At 39.4% G+C, this 16,802-nt stretch overlaps 1 protein-coding gene across 1 annotated transcript; it reads left to right on the forward strand.

The window, feature by feature from the left end:
• Positions 1-11,180: 11,180 nt before the first annotated feature.
• Positions 11,181-16,479, forward strand: LOC115003947 (trace amine-associated receptor 1-like). The gene is made up of 3 exons (XM_029425886.1): positions 11,181-11,502; positions 11,575-12,147; positions 16,346-16,479. The coding sequence occupies exons 1-3, from the start codon at positions 11,181-11,183 to the stop codon at positions 16,477-16,479; spliced, it is 1,029 nt and encodes a 342-aa protein (XP_029281746.1).
• The last annotated feature ends 323 nt before the right edge of the window (positions 16,480-16,802 follow it).

A 16,802-nucleotide genomic window follows, 5' to 3' on the forward strand; every position in this document is an offset into this window, starting at 1 on the left:
ACCATTGTTCAAATGTTTTCATAGTCATTTGGTATAACATTAATTCAAGCATGAGCATTACTACAAAACACATGAGACTACGGAATTAACATTAAATTAGAATAGCTTTCAATAAATAACATTTAAGGTAAACATTTGAATAAATAAAAGTTATCAGTCATGCACTTCTATTCTTTTATTCACAATGTCTTATTTGAAAGGATGCTGTTTTGTCTCGTCATTTATGTTAACTGTATTCATGTTCATGATTAGTGTTTAGGTCAGGCTTTTGTTTAGTTTCATGTTAGTCTGTGGTTATCATGTGCATTTTGTGTAGTTAGATTCACTCATGTCTAGTCTCGTTGTGCACTTCAGGGGCGTAGCTAGGTTTTCAAGTTTGGGTGGGCTTAGCCCAGAGGTGAGGTAGAGCTGTGTGTACCTGCATGGTAATAATAATAATAATAAGCTTTATTTGTATAGCACCTTTCATACAAGAATTGCAGTCCAAAGTGGTTCACAGCAAAAACATAGTGTCTGAAGTACCATTATAAAAATAGCAGAATTAAAATAGTCTAAAATGGCAAATACAATAGATAAAATAACATTGGCAAACCATTCTTGTGAATGTTTTAAACTATCAGGGCCATATTTTGAAAGCATGAGATCAACAATGGGCCCCTGTGGCCCTTCAACTGGTTTACTCCCTTTGCTACCCATTCCTGGTAGTCTTTGTCAAACTCTTTATAGACCCTTGTATTTACGTTTACAGATTTCTTTTAACATTTTAAAGTGAATTGTATGCATCTGGTGTAATAACAATTTAAATGTGTACTGTTTAATAATGTACAAGTTCCCTATGTTAAACAAGCCAACTGCCATTTGATGCTAACATAGGAGTGTCGGTTAGATCAAACCAGGAAAACTGCCATTACATGTTAATACAAGACAGACGCATCCTGATTAGACTGATCAACTAACAAGAGACAGGACACAGCCAAATCCTGATCAAACTAATTAACTCACGGAGACAGAATAGTGAGTGTATCACCCAATATTCTGTTTACATAACTATTACCTTACAAGCATCAAAGGGCAGTTTGGCCCGGCCCCCTGTGGTTTTTCATCACCTCGTCACCAAACCAAATTGTATAAAATGCCTATGTGTTTTCTTCCAACCTGTGCCCTCCTACAGACTATGTTGTATTCTGTAGAACTGGTGCCTTTGAGATCTCAAATAAATGCACAAAGACAACTCTGTCTCTATCACCATTTATTTGATTTTATATACATCTCTCCAGAGTAAAGCAGGAAAACTTCCACAACACTGGTGCACTTTGAGAGCAAAATGAAGATGCTAGATGTAATAGAACTTTGTGGTCTTGGTAAGGGGAGGGGGCAAAACTCTCAACACCAATATGAAAAATATATCAATCAATCAAAGTATATAAAATACCATAACCAATGACCATGGGGTTGTGGTGAAAATATAAGAATGTTTGCCCTTACTGTTGATGGTACTTGCAACTGTGAAAATAATAATAAAAAGATGGCAATAACTATAAAGCAACAGACCTATTTTACTATTTATCATCATAAAAACACTGAATGATTAGAGAAAACACTGACACCAATTTCTAATAAGACACAGGTCCCCCTTGCCCAAAATAAAGGACATTTGCATAAATCTGGTGCGCTTTAAGAAAACAAATTGCCTTTCCACTCTTAAACACACCATCTGTCTTTTAGCCACTCGTAGGTGGAAGCATCAAATATTTCCTTCTCTTTTGGAGAGTGGCAAAGCGATCTATCACGCTGTTGTGACTCAGATGCCATAGAATGTCACTTTTGTTTTGTTTATTTGTTTTTATTTCAAAATTTTCATTTGGGTGGGCTTTAAAATATTTTGGGTGGGCTGAAGCCCACCAAAAATTGGCCTAGCTAAGCCACTGGTGCACCTCCTGTTTTATTTTATACTTGCCTCTTGTCCCTCTTTCCAGATCCCTTTACTTCCTTCCTTGGTGTGATTGTCTGCCCCGCACCTGTGCCCTCTCAACTCATGTTTAAATAGTCCAGTCCCCCACCCCCCCACCTTGTCTTGTGCCAGATAGTACTTGTTCATATGTTGTGAGGCTCGTCGAGTGATCAGGTCAGGTTTTGTCAAGTTTAGTTTATTCCATGTGCCTCATTGTCTGCTAAATGTCCTGTAAAATGACCTGTAATAATTGTGAGAGTTTTGTTTGTATTTAGATTTTGATATCCTCTTATAGAGTGATCTTTTGTTTTGTACTTTGTTTAATTCTTTGTTCTCCTCCTTGTGAGTGATCGTTTATTTGATACTTTGTTTGTAAATCCTCCCTGTGAGCGCTATTGTTTAGTACTTTGTTTTCAGTAAAGTATTTTAAGTTGTTACTTTACATCCATCTCGGAGTCATGCTTTTGAGTTCACCAATCTTGTGACAGAGTTCCTTCACAGATGCTGCCCCAATGTTTATCCTCCCTCCTTCCTCCTGGCTCTCTGTTTGGGTTGAGAGTCGACATATCAATGTCCACTGTTGGATTCGAGTAGGGCTTTCACTTTGTAGTGGGGATCTGCTCAGTCTGGGCGCTAGTTCTGTATTCATCACTAGGTTCACACCGGTGTGTCGGCCAGAACACCACTTAAGGCCAAATATCCAGAGCATGAAATAAAGCACTGAGAGATGGTTGATGTTCTGTTTACTTCCTGTCTTTGCAGTGGTACAGATTGTGTGTTTTTTCTATAAAGAGAAATAATAACAAAAATACATCTCATTGAAGGATAACATATGTATACATGAATCTCACCCCTATGCAGCAACATGCATAATATTAGCAAAACTAATATAAAGAATAATCAGGACTGATACAGATATAACCTGTCTCTTAAACTCCTATCATTGTAAAGAGAGAAAATAGCTCAATCAAATGTATGCAGTTACATTTATCTCCCTTTACAAAACACTTATTACAAAGGAATTACATAACTATTAACACAGTGTTACGTTACTGCTTATGTTGACAAATGCAATTTCCTGTTATTTATGTCCAAATAGGAAAAACCGGCAGGATGCTTTTAATGTGAAACCCGACAGACATGCTATATCCTGTCACCGAGTTAGCGGTACAGGTAACAATAAGACACTAGTCACTTTGTCATTTATCTCATTCATTCATGTCATTTATTGTCAACAGCTATACACTCTGCAACACAGTCATGCCATGCCATTGGGCCAACATTCTCCTTGGTCTATCTTGCCTAAGCACACTTCGACATGTATTGAACAAACAACCCTCTGATGGGTGAATAACTCTACCTCCTAAGCCACAGTCGTCCCACAGAAAGGATAACCAATTTCCACATTTTGACCCATACACACAGGGCCTTTAAAAGCACATAGACCTATTTTTCATGGCAGGACAAAGACCAGTGCAGGAAACCTAGTAGTATTTGTTGAACTTAAAATGCAATTTTCCCCTCCCTTTAGGAGAGATCAAGGCACAAAGGTGCGAGAATAAGTGGTAATGGGTCCTCCAAGCAAATGAGGTAGTGTGAGGCAACATGTTAGTACATTTAGTAGTACATATTTTGGCGGGACAACCAACTCCTCTCCTCTGGCCCTTAACACACCCAATTCAACAGGTACTGGTACCCACGGCCCCGGCGGCGGATGTCCAGCAACCTTTGGACCATGAATGCTGCGTTGTCAATAATCTGGGTTGGTGAAGTGGTGATGGTAGGAGGGCACAATAGGCTGGAAGAAACTGACTTCAACTGTGACAGACACATGAAAGATGGGGTGAATTCTCAGAGAGGATGGTCATTTGAGTAACTGCGGACGGGTTAATGACACTCTCCACCTCATATGGGCCAATGAGATGAAGGGGATCCTGAACCACGGTCCCACCGCGGACCGTGGTTCATTTTTAATTGGCCCGCAGCAAATTCCAAAAGTATAATGGAATATGGCCCAGATAGAAACTTGTGCTTGAATGTTTTGTACTTCTTAGTTCTAACACGGAAACACAGTTTTGATTTGTCAGCTAACTTAAAACATCAAATGTGAGATAAAGCTTGTGCTTTAGATTTGTACTCGATTGCATGTAGAGAGCACAGATGCGACAGACACCGCACAGCTGTTCACTTTTTTTGCGGGGAGTTGACGATAACTTTTGCGTTACGGAAGAGTTGCTTGGTCTTAGGAGTCTAAAGGGCACAACATAATTCGAGCACGAGGATTTTACCACAGAGAATTTCAAGCTTTCCTGTCTGATGTCGATGCTGAATACAGGGGGCGCACTCCACAGTTCTGATGTGCGCTGGCTGAGTCGCGGCTCTGTGCTGCAGCGGTTTTATTCCCTGAGATCAGAAATCGATCTGTTTTTGAAAGAGAAGGGCCGACCTCTCCATGAGCTGAGTGACCCTCCATATTTGGCAGACCTGGCATTTTTAGTAGATCTTACTGGTCATCTCAACATGGAACAAGAGCCTAATGCGCACATGAACGCATGCTTTTTCAAAATATTGCTGAAAGAGGATATTTATGAGGCTTTATAGGTAAGTGGGCTCAAAGTTATGTATGAGTGGCCCAGCCCTTCGATATTTTTCTGTATGTGGCCCTAAGTGAAAAAAGTTTGGACACCCCTGCTCTAGTCCTTTAAGGAAAACCCTAGAGCGCAACGTCATTCCACCCAGCTTCAGCTGCTAGAGTACGAAACTCTACAGAAAATTTGACTACACGATGGGAAAATACTGAGTGCTCAACCACAGCAGAGGACACAGGGGTATCTTCAACATTAATAGCTATATCAATACTTACTTACTGTATGTTGATGTTGTTGAATACCATGTATTATGATCCTTATGACAAGATTGATTGAATTCAAAATAACAAAACAAATCTTACACAAGTATCAGCCCCTCTCCCCACAGATTGATGAAGTGTATGACGATATGGTAAATGGAGACCCGACGTCACCTAAGGATAAGGAAGAAGACGATGCAGCCCATACCAGGACTGTTTGGGAGACCTATTCAAAGAGGAAACCAAGGACACTGAACTGTAAAAGCAAAATGATTCCCATGTTGAAAATCCTTAAGAAGTGACATTGTGATGAAGGAGCTGGGCAATGCAAGCTGAATAAAGACGGCTTTTGTTTCAAGAACTTTTTTATTTTAATTTTCATTTACTTGTATTGGTGTTTTTTTTACTTACTATTAATTATTATACTTAATATAAACAGGAGAGTTATGATGGGAAAATACTGAGGGCTCAACCACAGCAGGAGGACACAGGGGTAAACTGCTGCTGAACTCCAGATAAGAGTTCTAGTATGAAAACCATCTGTCTCTCCTGTAAACAACCATTTGTGTAAACAAAGGAGGAACTGACCCAAACTAGTTCCTTGCTTTGAACTGTGTATAAATACCACAGGAGGAGGCATTCACTCCTCTGAGCAGCACGGCAGTCCTACAAGCTACGTGTTAGTTTGAACATCTTTGTATGTAAGATAACTCTGCTCCTTCTTGCAAGAATATAGAATTAAACTCATATTTGATTTTGATCCTGACTTTGTGGGTTTATTTAACCAAATAACGGGTGGACAGCATGCCGTTTTGCATTTCCAGAGAAGAGGTATCTTGCCCTGTGTTGTTTACAGTCCGCCATGATGGAGTTGTTACGCAATGCCACATTTAGTTCGAAAGATTAGAGTCTCGTCTATTTAGTGAGGATAAACGGTTTTGAGATCACAATCACAACAGCAAGTACAGTAGGCATCCCAAACTAGCAAGCAAACTCACAATCAAAACCATAACTTTGAGCCAACTCACCTATGAAGTCTCATTATAGTCCTGTAATCAGTAATAATCCAAAAAGAAAGATCCTGTGTCATTGCAGAGGTCCAATAGATTGTTTCCAGTAAAAAGATAGCCATCATGAACATCGTTACATCGACAAAAGCCCATGAACAGCTGTTGCAATCTTTGATATCAGCTGATCGATGTGTACAATTTTGCTTTTAAGACGGATGCGAACTCTGACATTTTGATTGACACTTCATTTGAGCCAATCGGAGCTTCCATGCGTTATCTACAGCCATTAATAGCCAATGAGTGTCAACTTCATAAGGAAGTGCCAGTCCTCTTCTTTTGTTTACAGACGGAGTCAGCAGTAGCCAAGTCTCCCGCTGACTGGCGTATCGAGTAGCCAATGAAACGCTGAAGATTTAGACATATGTTATCAATGTTTTGTTTTAACAAATATTATTTTATTTTTCATAATTGTATATATAACAATCAGAATACAAGAAAAACACAGAAATATTACAAAAAATATGTTTATACTTCACTTACTCTGTGTCATTACTACTGACAGGGAATATTGGGTATATAACAGTTATTTAAGATAGTTATTTATGGCCTTTTTATAAATACATATTATAATATCTCCAAATGCACGGTTTGTGAACGCATGGTGTTACTCTGAGAAAAACTTGTCTAGTTGTTGTGCCTTTGTTCTGAAATTTGAACCTGAACTTTGTCATTTTTGATGCTATGTTCCTATTGTGTTTTCCAGCTCTTACCTTAGAATTAGAATCGGAGGGGTGATACCCTCTTTTTTAATGGTCACACATGCAGAGCACACAGCACACACAGTGAAATTTGTTCTCTGTTTTTAACCCATCCTAGTACCAGGAGTCTAGTACTAGGAGCAGTGGGCAGCTAATGTACAGCGCCCGGGGAGCAATGGGATTGAGGGGGGAAGGGTGATGTCCGGTGCCTTGCTCAAGGGTACCATGGCAGGGCAGGAGGTGAACTGGGACAGTCCAAGCCCTTTGGCCGGCCCTGTCCGGCCCGCGTGAGGACAATCGTAAATTATAACATATATGAAAAAGTATATATATATTTTTTAATGACACCCTTTTCAAAATAAAAGCAACACCATTGTATTGCGTGCATGGTGTAAATAATTTTCTAACTCAGTTGCTATTATTTTGAAAAGGGTGCTGTTTTTCTTTATTTACATATGCGCGCCGCACGCGTGAACAGCTACAAGTAATGCTGGCCGGCTAGCCCTCAAAATGTCCGCTCATGCCAAAATAAGAAAGATTGATACAGAATGCCGCGTTTTCAAGAAGACCGTGTGCCGTGTGTTTAGTTTGTGGTGCGCAGGTCGCTGTGTTCAAGGATTACAATTTGAGTCGCCGTTCAAGAACTTGTCTGATGAAGAGCGGGAAAAGGAGTCGGGTGCTTTGGTAGCTAAACTGCAAAACCAACAAGGACTTTTTACAAAACATTGCACATCCGGAGATGTAGCTGTCAAGACAAGTTATGTCTTATCCCACAAAATCACATTTGAGAAGCCATGCAGCCATGCAGTCAATGAAAGGGACAACAACAGGGAGTTATTTGTTCACAGAGGTAAATGCATGTGTGGACAAGTTGGGACTGAAATGGGACAAGCTGGCAGGCGTGACAACGGATGGTTGTCCAAATCTGACAGGGAAAAATCTGTGTGAAGAAAGGAAAAGGCGTTCCACAGCTTTCAGATACAGACTGGATGGCAGACCTTAGTTTTGCAGTAGATGTGACTTCACTAATGAATAAACTAAATGTCAAACTGCAATGCAAGGGCCTTTTTGTGCATGAAATGTACAGTACAGTGAAGGCTTTCATGAGAAAGTTACAGCTTCTCTCAAGCCAAATAAAGGACAACATTCTCACCCACTTGCCAACACTAAAGGAAGCCACACCATCATAAATCATCATAAGCATAAATGGTGAGTTTTGGAGGCAATTTTAAGACTTTAAAACAGTTGAAAATGAAATGCACATGATCTTTCCCCCATTTACATGCAATGTGGATGATGCACCCAGTGATGTTCAGCTTGAACTAAGTGACCTGCAGTCTGACACACTTCTGTCAGAGCACTTTAGGTCAGTCTCACTGCCTGAGTTGTACTCTTCCCTGAAAGAGGAGAACTTTCCACACATGAGGAGACATGCTCAGAAGATTCTGGTCCTCTTTGGATCTACCTACACATGTGAACAGACATTCTCAGTGATGAAGTTCAACAAATCCAGATACAGATCCTCTATCACTGATGATCAGCTGTCCTACACATATCCACCTCAGACATTCAACCAGATTTCAGTGCACTTGTTCAAGCCCAAGACAGACTGGATTTTTCTCACTGAACAAGTAAAGTGAACTGAAAAACATCAAAAGCACTTATTGCTTTTTGTATAAAGTTGATTCATTGCTTATATTTAAATACTGTAAAACACCTTTTCAGTATTGGTTTGTGAAGATTAACATGTTAAAAATAAAACACTGATGTAATGATTGTTTTTACTGTGTATTACTTCTCTAGGAGTATTTTCCTATTTGACCCACTCCACAATTTCATATATTTATTGGAAGAGAATATCCTTATTCTTTTGATTACCAGTAGCAGCTAATCAAAATATATAATGTACTGCTTTTTACAATGGGAGAAAATTAATATTGAGCAGAATTAAGTTCAATTTATTGTAAAGTCAGCACTCCAACACAGCTCGGGTTTTTCATGTGGCCCGTTGTAAAAATGAATTGCCCACCCCTGAGCTATGCCCATCTTCAGGCATCTTTTTCAAGAAAGAAATTCGGGTAGAGTGTATTTTTGACCACTGTTACTCAGTGCCAGACAAACTTGGAGTCATTATTCACTATTTCGTAAGAACAATAAGAGGGTTATCTTTTGAATGAGACCAAAATCATGCATCTGGTGCAAATGGTTGAAGAGCAGCTTTTAATTTACTTTGTGTATGTCGTTTGTAGGTATTTTCGAGTAAAGTCCCCCACCCCTTAAGAGATTAAAAATATTTTTCTAACACTACGCTACGGGGGCCCTGTCATAATAGGAAGGGTCCAACCTTGCTGTACACAGCTTGGATGGTTCCTCGCTTCCCCCTCCTGAGGTGCCGGATAGTATTCCAGAAGCACCTTGGTGCCGACCGAAAGTCCTTTTCCATAGCTTCTCCGAACTTCTCCCACACCCGCTGCTGTGCCTCTGACATGGCAGAGGCTCCCGCCCTTCTGGTCCTTTGGTACACTGCAACTGTTTCCGGAGTCCTCCCGGATAACATAATCCGGAAGGACTCCTTCTTCAGTCGGACGGTTTCCCTGATCACCGGGGTCCCTGTCATAATACAAGGAGGCGTTGTGTAGCCTACCGACTGCTGACAGTGATCACACACCTTCCTCATCTCAGCTAAGAAGTCTGGGCAGACTGGCTCTCCAATACGACCAAAGCCCAGGCTAAAGCACAACATTTGAGTAACCCTAAAATGTACACAGGAAGGTGAGCTGAGAAGCGATGTGAGGAGCTATCCTGGCAACACAAGAGAGACAGGTTAACACGGGAACAAGAGGGATACTCAGACATTGTATGCTGAGCGACCTAGATCTATACTGCCGGGGTAGTTGAAACAACAATCTGGCGATGAGTGGTTGGAAGACCGGAGTAGATATACTGTGCTGGGATGAGATGATTGTAGACAGGTGAGCCAGTGTGTTGTGGGCAGCAGCTCCAGTAAGGAACCCCAATCTTCCCTTCTCCGAGCCACATCCTCTAGCTCCGACTGGGGGATCCTGAGCATTCCCAGGCCAGTGAGGAGATATAATCTCTCCACCGAGTCCTGGGTCTTCCCCGGGGTCTCCTCCCAGCTGAACGTGCCTGTAACACCTCCCTAGGGAGGAGCCCAGGTGGTATCCTTACTAGATGCCCGAACCACCTCAACTGGCTCATTTCAACGTAAAGGAGCAGCGACTGTACTCCCAGTCTCTCACGGATGGCTGAGTTTCTCACCCTATCTCTAAGGGATACGCCAGCCAACCGTCTGAGAAAACCCATTTCGGCCGCTTGTACCCGTGATCTCGTTCTTCCGGTCATGATCCAGCCTTCATGACCATAGGTGAGGGTATCAACGAAGATCGACCGGTAGATTGAGAGCTTTGCCTTCTGGCTCAGCTCTCTTTTCGGTCCTTCCTTTCCTTTCCCTTTTTTTCATGAAGTCGTTTTCAGTGTGTCCCAATATTAGACTTTTTTGGCAATATTTAATTTACATATATATATCTACAAACATATATATATATATTTGCATATATTAATATGTATGCAAATACTGTATATGTGTATGTGTATGTATTTATATATATATATATATATATATATATATACAATATTAATTGTATTTAAATGACATTTTATAATGTGTTTTATTTGCAGAATGTCTTATTCAGAATCAGACAGTATATGCATAGTCCGTATTGCAGGGTTTAGAAATATATTAATGGGGTTATGGCTGCTGATGGTTGAATTTTTATTGCAAAGAAGATCTTCCGTAGATATGTGCTTTGTATTTCAAGTGTATACAATATACTGTATCTTGTCTTCATTTAATTAAAAAAATGTAGAGATCTTTAAAACACTTGCATGGGGAACACATACACACATTCACACACACACCCACACACACACACAAGCACACACACGCACACAAACACACACACGCACACAAACACGCACACGCACACTGTAATAACAATTTAAATGTCTACTGTTTTAATTATATAAGTTTCCTATGTTAAACAAGCCAACTGCCATTTGATGCTAACATAGGAGTGCCGGTCAAATCAAACCAGGGCCAACTGCCATTTCATGTTAATTCAAGACAGACGCATCCTGATTAGACTGATTAACTAACAAAAGACAGGACACACACACACACACACACACACACACACACACACACACACACACACACACACACACACACACACACACACTTAGTGTAACATTAATTGTCTTTGTGTATCTTTGTATCACATGCAAACAGGATGTGATTTTTGATTGGATAACCACATTTTGTATTCATTTAGACAGTGAGATAGGGGTTTATAAATGCTGAACAAAGTACAATACCTCTGTGCAGTGGCACAGTGACTAAGAACTTGTAACACCGTCTTTGCAGGGATTATATTCAGGTGTTAATAGGTAAGGTAAAAATTGAAAGCTCAAACAAACTGGAGATCATCATATCTTGTTTTATTTAGTTTTGTGTTGCTGTACATACATGCTGACCTAAATATATTTTAAATGTTTGTTAAATAAGTACATTATCATTGCAGAAATTGAAAAGCATGGAATCAGAAGTGACCGTCAAAGGAACTTTCACTGTTAATGAAATACATCCCTGCTATGATAATACAAGTTATGTCTTTACAAGCAACCCTTCCATTCCATGTGTATTAGTATATATTTTCCTTGGTTTATTATCTGTCACCACAATATGTGGAAACCTCCTTGTAATAATCTCCATCATTTACTTCAAACAGCTCCACACCCCTACAAACTACCTTATTTTCTCTCTGGCTGTAGCTGACCTCCTCGTAGGAGTTTTAGTTTTTCCTTTCAGCATGACATTCACTGTGAGCTCTTGTCTGTATCATGAAGATTTATTATGTAAAATACGGGACAGCTTTGATGTATTACTGTGCACATCTTCTATTCTGAACTTATGTTGTATTTCCATGGACAGATATTATGCTGTTTGTCAGCCTCTGACATATAGAACTAAAATGAATGTTCATGTTACTGTGGTCATGATCGTGGTGAGCTGGGGGGTTTCTGCTTTAATTGGAATTGGCATCATAATTGCGGGATTCAGCCAAGGAGCATGTGAAGTAATGTGCTCAGTTGATGTTGTAATGGCAAATACTATGGGACCTGTTCTCTCATTTTACCTCCCAGCCATCATAATGCTCTGTATCTACCTGAAGATTTTTCTTGTTGCTAAGAAACAGGTAAATAACATCCAGAACACAATTTGTCAGAGCACAAAGTCTGGAGCAACTGCCAGTAGGATGGAGAGAAAAGCGACTAAAACTCTGGCTATAGTTATGGGAGTTTTTCTTTTATGTTTGACTCCTTATTTTCTTTATATTATCTTTCAGCCTTTAATTTATAATCCCCCACCAGTTTCAGTAATTGAAACACTCAACTGGCTTACACTGTCAAATTCAATGCTGAATCCATTTATTTATGCTTTCTTTTACAGCTGGTTCAAATCAGCTTTCAAAATGATAATTTCAGGGAAAATATTTCAAGGTAACTTTGCTAACACAAAACTGTTTTGAGATCAAAATCACAACAGCAAGTTAAGTAGGCATCTCACACAAGCAAGCACACTCATAATCCAACCCATCTTTTTCAACAACAAACTTCAGGTGGAGTGTATTTTCTTCAAATTCAGTATATTCTGCTGTCTCATCAGCATCTTGATGTGCCACACCTGTGAGGTGGATGGATTATCTCAGCAAAGGAGAAGTGCTCATTAACACAAATTTAAACACATTTGTGAACAATATTTGAGAGAAATAAGTCTTAGATCTTGCATTTCAATTCATGAAAAATGGGAGCGAAAACAAAAGAACTTTGAGGAATGAGGGGAAAACGCCTATGGATACACCTGTTATTTGTTCAGAAAATGTGTATATAGGTTCATGCTACTTCAATCAAACTTTTACATTATCATCGTGACATCTCATGTATACATTTCCAGCTTTCAAAATGCTTCATTGTGCATGTTTGTGTTACCCATAGTAAAAATAATATAGTTTTCAAAATCTGTTTTTACTTTTTTTGTGCGGTTTTGGGTCCAATACGTTCATATAGTATGTCAAAATTAAAGAACAACTATCAGGTTATATAGGTGAGTTTGTGCTGAAAAAAAGATAACAAACACTGACATTGTTGGTTTAGGCATTTTCATGGGATTTAATGACAATAAGGAAAATATAGAATAACATCAGCATTATCCTTTAAATACTAAAGAATGACATAATTCTGGCAATATAAAAGAAAAAAAGAAAAAAGCTACATTCATAAAAGAGAAGAGGGGAAGAGCAGAATGAGGAGAGCGACAGATAGAGGGAGAAACTAAATTAAAAGAATTAGAGAGAGAGAGAGAGAGAGAGAGAGAGAGAGAGAGAGAGAGAGAGAGAGAGAGAGAGAGAGAGAGAGAGAGAGAGAGAGAGAGAGAGAGAGAGCTGATGATGTCTGGCTGATAAATGCCTCCATTGATGAAAAGACTTGAGTTTACACAGAATCAATAGACTGCAAATGGTGACAGTAAGTAATTGCGTGCTGGTGCACTGGAAAGACCTTAGCAACATCAAAGGGGAGCAGATTTCTAACTTCAGAAGCAAGGGTTAAGGTTTTTGACAAGCCAGGTAGTAACATAAATGACATTCTTCTTTAAGAACCTGCAATGTCATAAATATGTACTCTGGAACTGCTTCAAAGTTAAGAATTGCATTAAGATGGCAGGAGTGACTATGAGACCATCCAATTCGGATAATAGTAGTTGTTCAACTATCGCACTAAACGCTGGACACCTTGAGCTTGACAAAGCCAGTTTAGTTTCTTATTGTCACTTGCGGTCTTAGTTCGCACCTTGGGGGGGACTATGTAGGGGCCAGTTTCCAGGTGCCCAGCGATTGCCTACAGGCCATGCAGGACTTACCGTGGCCGAAGGTGGAGTCAAGCGTCATAGGCAGGCCTTACCTGGCTTTGGGCAGCGAAGCAACTCATTTCTCATCCACCCAATTTTATTGCTGAAGAATAACCGACAGTGTTATCAGTGTTATCAGTTATCGAGGACATCAGTACTCTGCTCATTATCTGAGCAGAGGATAAATAAATCAGCAGTTATAAAAAATTTAAACTGAGAGGCAGAAGAGCTTTATCTGGGAATCAACTGTATTCACTTTACATGGTCGAAGCTAAAAGTATTACCGAAATATGATAAATCATGTTCACCAAATTAGTTAGTTTCAGTTTATGAGTTGTTTGAAACCATACATTATCTTTTGAAAGGGGTGGATGCAGTATGTTTTTCATTTGAAATGTAAATTACAGACTTAACACAATTCACTCAGTTCATTCGATACATTTTTTACAAAGCACAACTTTGAAATGACATGTTATAAGGATTTCTTGGATGTGTTGACTTGTCTGTGTTTCCGGATGTCAACAGGTAATGTTATATATTTTACTCTAGTTTATTTAACTTCATTAAAAGTTAAGGAGTCACACAAAGTAATTTGTTGTGATTTAAGAGTATCATCTGTAACAGTGAAACCAGATCGGTGTAATTGAGCAATATGTTGTCACTGGATTTCAACAACTCTGGTGTATACTTTCACAATGAGTTTTTTGGCATTCATTTATATATAAACAGTGATAGTGATTCAACTGAAAACATGTGGCTCACTAGTGTTATAGATTGATACCACAGGGAAAAATGTAAACAACATTGAGGGAAAAAAAGTTTAGTTTTCTATTAAAATATCAATATAAGAAGGCCAGAGACGGGACCTTCACCCTGGGCCTTACCAAGCCGACCTAGAGCCGTTCACGGAGAGTAGGGATCCTCCCACAACAGTGGCCTTCACTGATTGAAGTGGAAAAATATTTTCTAATTATTAAAACTGTGGCGGGCCTACCTAGACTGTCTAGGTAATTAATGGTAAACATTGAAGGCTGTAACATGACAACCTGCTAATTATTATATTATATTATATAATATATTATTATTATATTATAATCATATACAGCAGTGGTGTGTGTATCAACCGGTTGTCGTAGAGAAGAGAAAGTGAGGGCACAGTGCTGAGTGAGAGCACACCTGGTTCACGTGTATAACCTCCTACTGTATGTATCCATGGTGTGGAAAATGATGCATGATGTAAAAATCGAATGCTAATGTTGCTAATTAGCTGAATGTGTAAATAGGCAACTGTTTGTCAACAAATTTGCCCTATTAACTTGCACATGTTTACAGCTTGTTTCCACGGCCACCAATTGAACAAAAAATAGTGCTTTTTAAAATTTTTTACTTAATGTTAAATCTAGAATTTAATAGGTGACAGATTAAATGATCTCATCAAATAGATTTTATAATTTTACACTGGAATGTTAAACACAACGTTAATGAATGAAAACACTGACCTAAAAGAGGCTTCAACTATGTAGAGAGGATTGGAACAGCAGAATTGGGTGATATTTGGTCTTGGGCTTTGTCACTACATCATATAGTAATTGTATCAATTATTAATAATAACAATATTTTTTTCCAGAAAATCTGAAATGTTTTTTTTTTTACAGTGCAAACTAAATAAACTCAACTGTTAGTTGTAAAGTATAAGAACATGAGTATCATTGCTTTACTCCTAATACATGCAGCAGTATTATATCTTACAACTGCAGCTACGACTGAAAGCCTTCAAGGTTTAGGAGCCTGCTGTTAAAAGAGCTTCTGGGATGAGATGCTTTGGGTGCTAACAACAGACCTTCTGGGCAGGTTTCTATCAGACAGATGTTGACTGTAATGATGCTCAGGCTAGCATGGCCAGCCCATGCTCCTATTATCCATGCACCAGCTGAAGCGGTTGAGTCAAATCAACAATTGTCTATTTAAAGAAAGACTTTGATTGTTCCCTCTAGACACGTTAGATCCCCGCGCTCTGTCTCCTAGCATATTAACTATGGGAACACTGAGCCTGCAGGGGCAACGCTATAGCATAATGAACACGCATCATCAGCATGGTAATGTGAAGCACTGTATTGGCTCTCTAGCATCACCCACTGACAGATGGGGTGCATTACTTCTCATAGTGTTTCCAGGGGGTTTTGTACAGAGGTTCTAAGATAAGGTCCCAGGACCATTCTGGTGTCCTTACAGAGGTTCCAGGATGCAGTATAAGGAATTCCAGGATAATTTGTCTCATAAGAAGTTAGTGTATAGGTAGGATATTTTGATTACAAAATGGGGCATTGAGTTATGCAGGAGTGGTATGAAATGAGTGCATATGGACACACTCACACATCCGTAAAGCATTCATTTGCCATTTCTTTCTCCAGTACTCATATCTTGAATTACTAACATTACAGTATCTTACAGTTTTTTACATTTCTGTGTTTCCATTTTTAGTTTATAGCTCAACACAGTGGAACCATATGAGTGTAATTTAAAGCGTTCATACTTCGACTCCAAATCAAACCAAAATCTTATTCTTATTCTAGGTTTTGGCAGGATTAGCACTAATCTAGAAGATTTCTGCTTCTGCACAGAATTGCACCTATAAATTAAATTCTGGTTTACTCATCGAGCAGTTGGCCAATCATAGTTTAGGATAATATGGTGCAATCTGATTGGCCCACCCCAGGCTGCTCCCTGGACAGGCCCACAATGGGTCAACAGATGTATTGGAGTTTATTGATGATTTTTGAGGGTGATCCATAGAGGAGGCTGTTACAGGAGACCAGACGGGAGGTGATGAAGGCGTGGATGAGGGTTTCTGCAGCTATGGAGCAGAGGGCTGGACGGAGACGGGCGATGTTTTTAAGATGGAAGGCAGTCTTGAGCTGCTTGAGTGAGCTGTTTAGTGTATTTGTCAAAAGAGAGGGTTTGGTCAATAACGATTAGTATCTATACACAAGAAGTGTCAGTCTTAGTACTGGTAGAAACAAAGCAGTGTGGCATATTTCTAGCAGAGGCACTGGATGAAACACTTTGTTGATGTGCCCTTAAGTAAGACGCTGATGGTCTTTTAGCTCCAGCTTTAACCTTTGTGAAAAAGGAGAACATTTAAGGGAAAATTTTGCAACAGAGATTGGTAAAGAATCACATTATTGCTCCCTGCTTTCCATCATATGATAAGGTTAGGGAGTTGCCATTTGCTTGCTTCTTGCTCAAACAG

The sequence above is a fragment of the Cottoperca gobio genome, chromosome 24, assembly GCF_900634415.1.
Source record: "Cottoperca gobio chromosome 24, fCotGob3.1, whole genome shotgun sequence".
NCBI classification, from domain to species: domain Eukaryota; kingdom Metazoa; phylum Chordata; class Actinopteri; order Perciformes; family Bovichtidae; genus Cottoperca; species Cottoperca gobio.

Coding starts and splice junctions, on each gene's coding strand:
- LOC115003947 (XM_029425886.1), top strand. CDS start 11,181: ATGGAATCAGAAGTGACCGTCAAAGGAACTTTCACTGTTAATGAAATA. Junction 11,503..11,574: donor GTATCATGAAGATTTATTAT/GTAAAATACGGG, acceptor GTATTTCCATGG/ACAGATATTATGCTGTTTGT. Junction 12,148..16,345: donor TTCAGGGAAAATATTTCAAG/GTAACTTTGCTA, acceptor GGTGATCCATAG/AGGAGGCTGTTACAGGAGAC.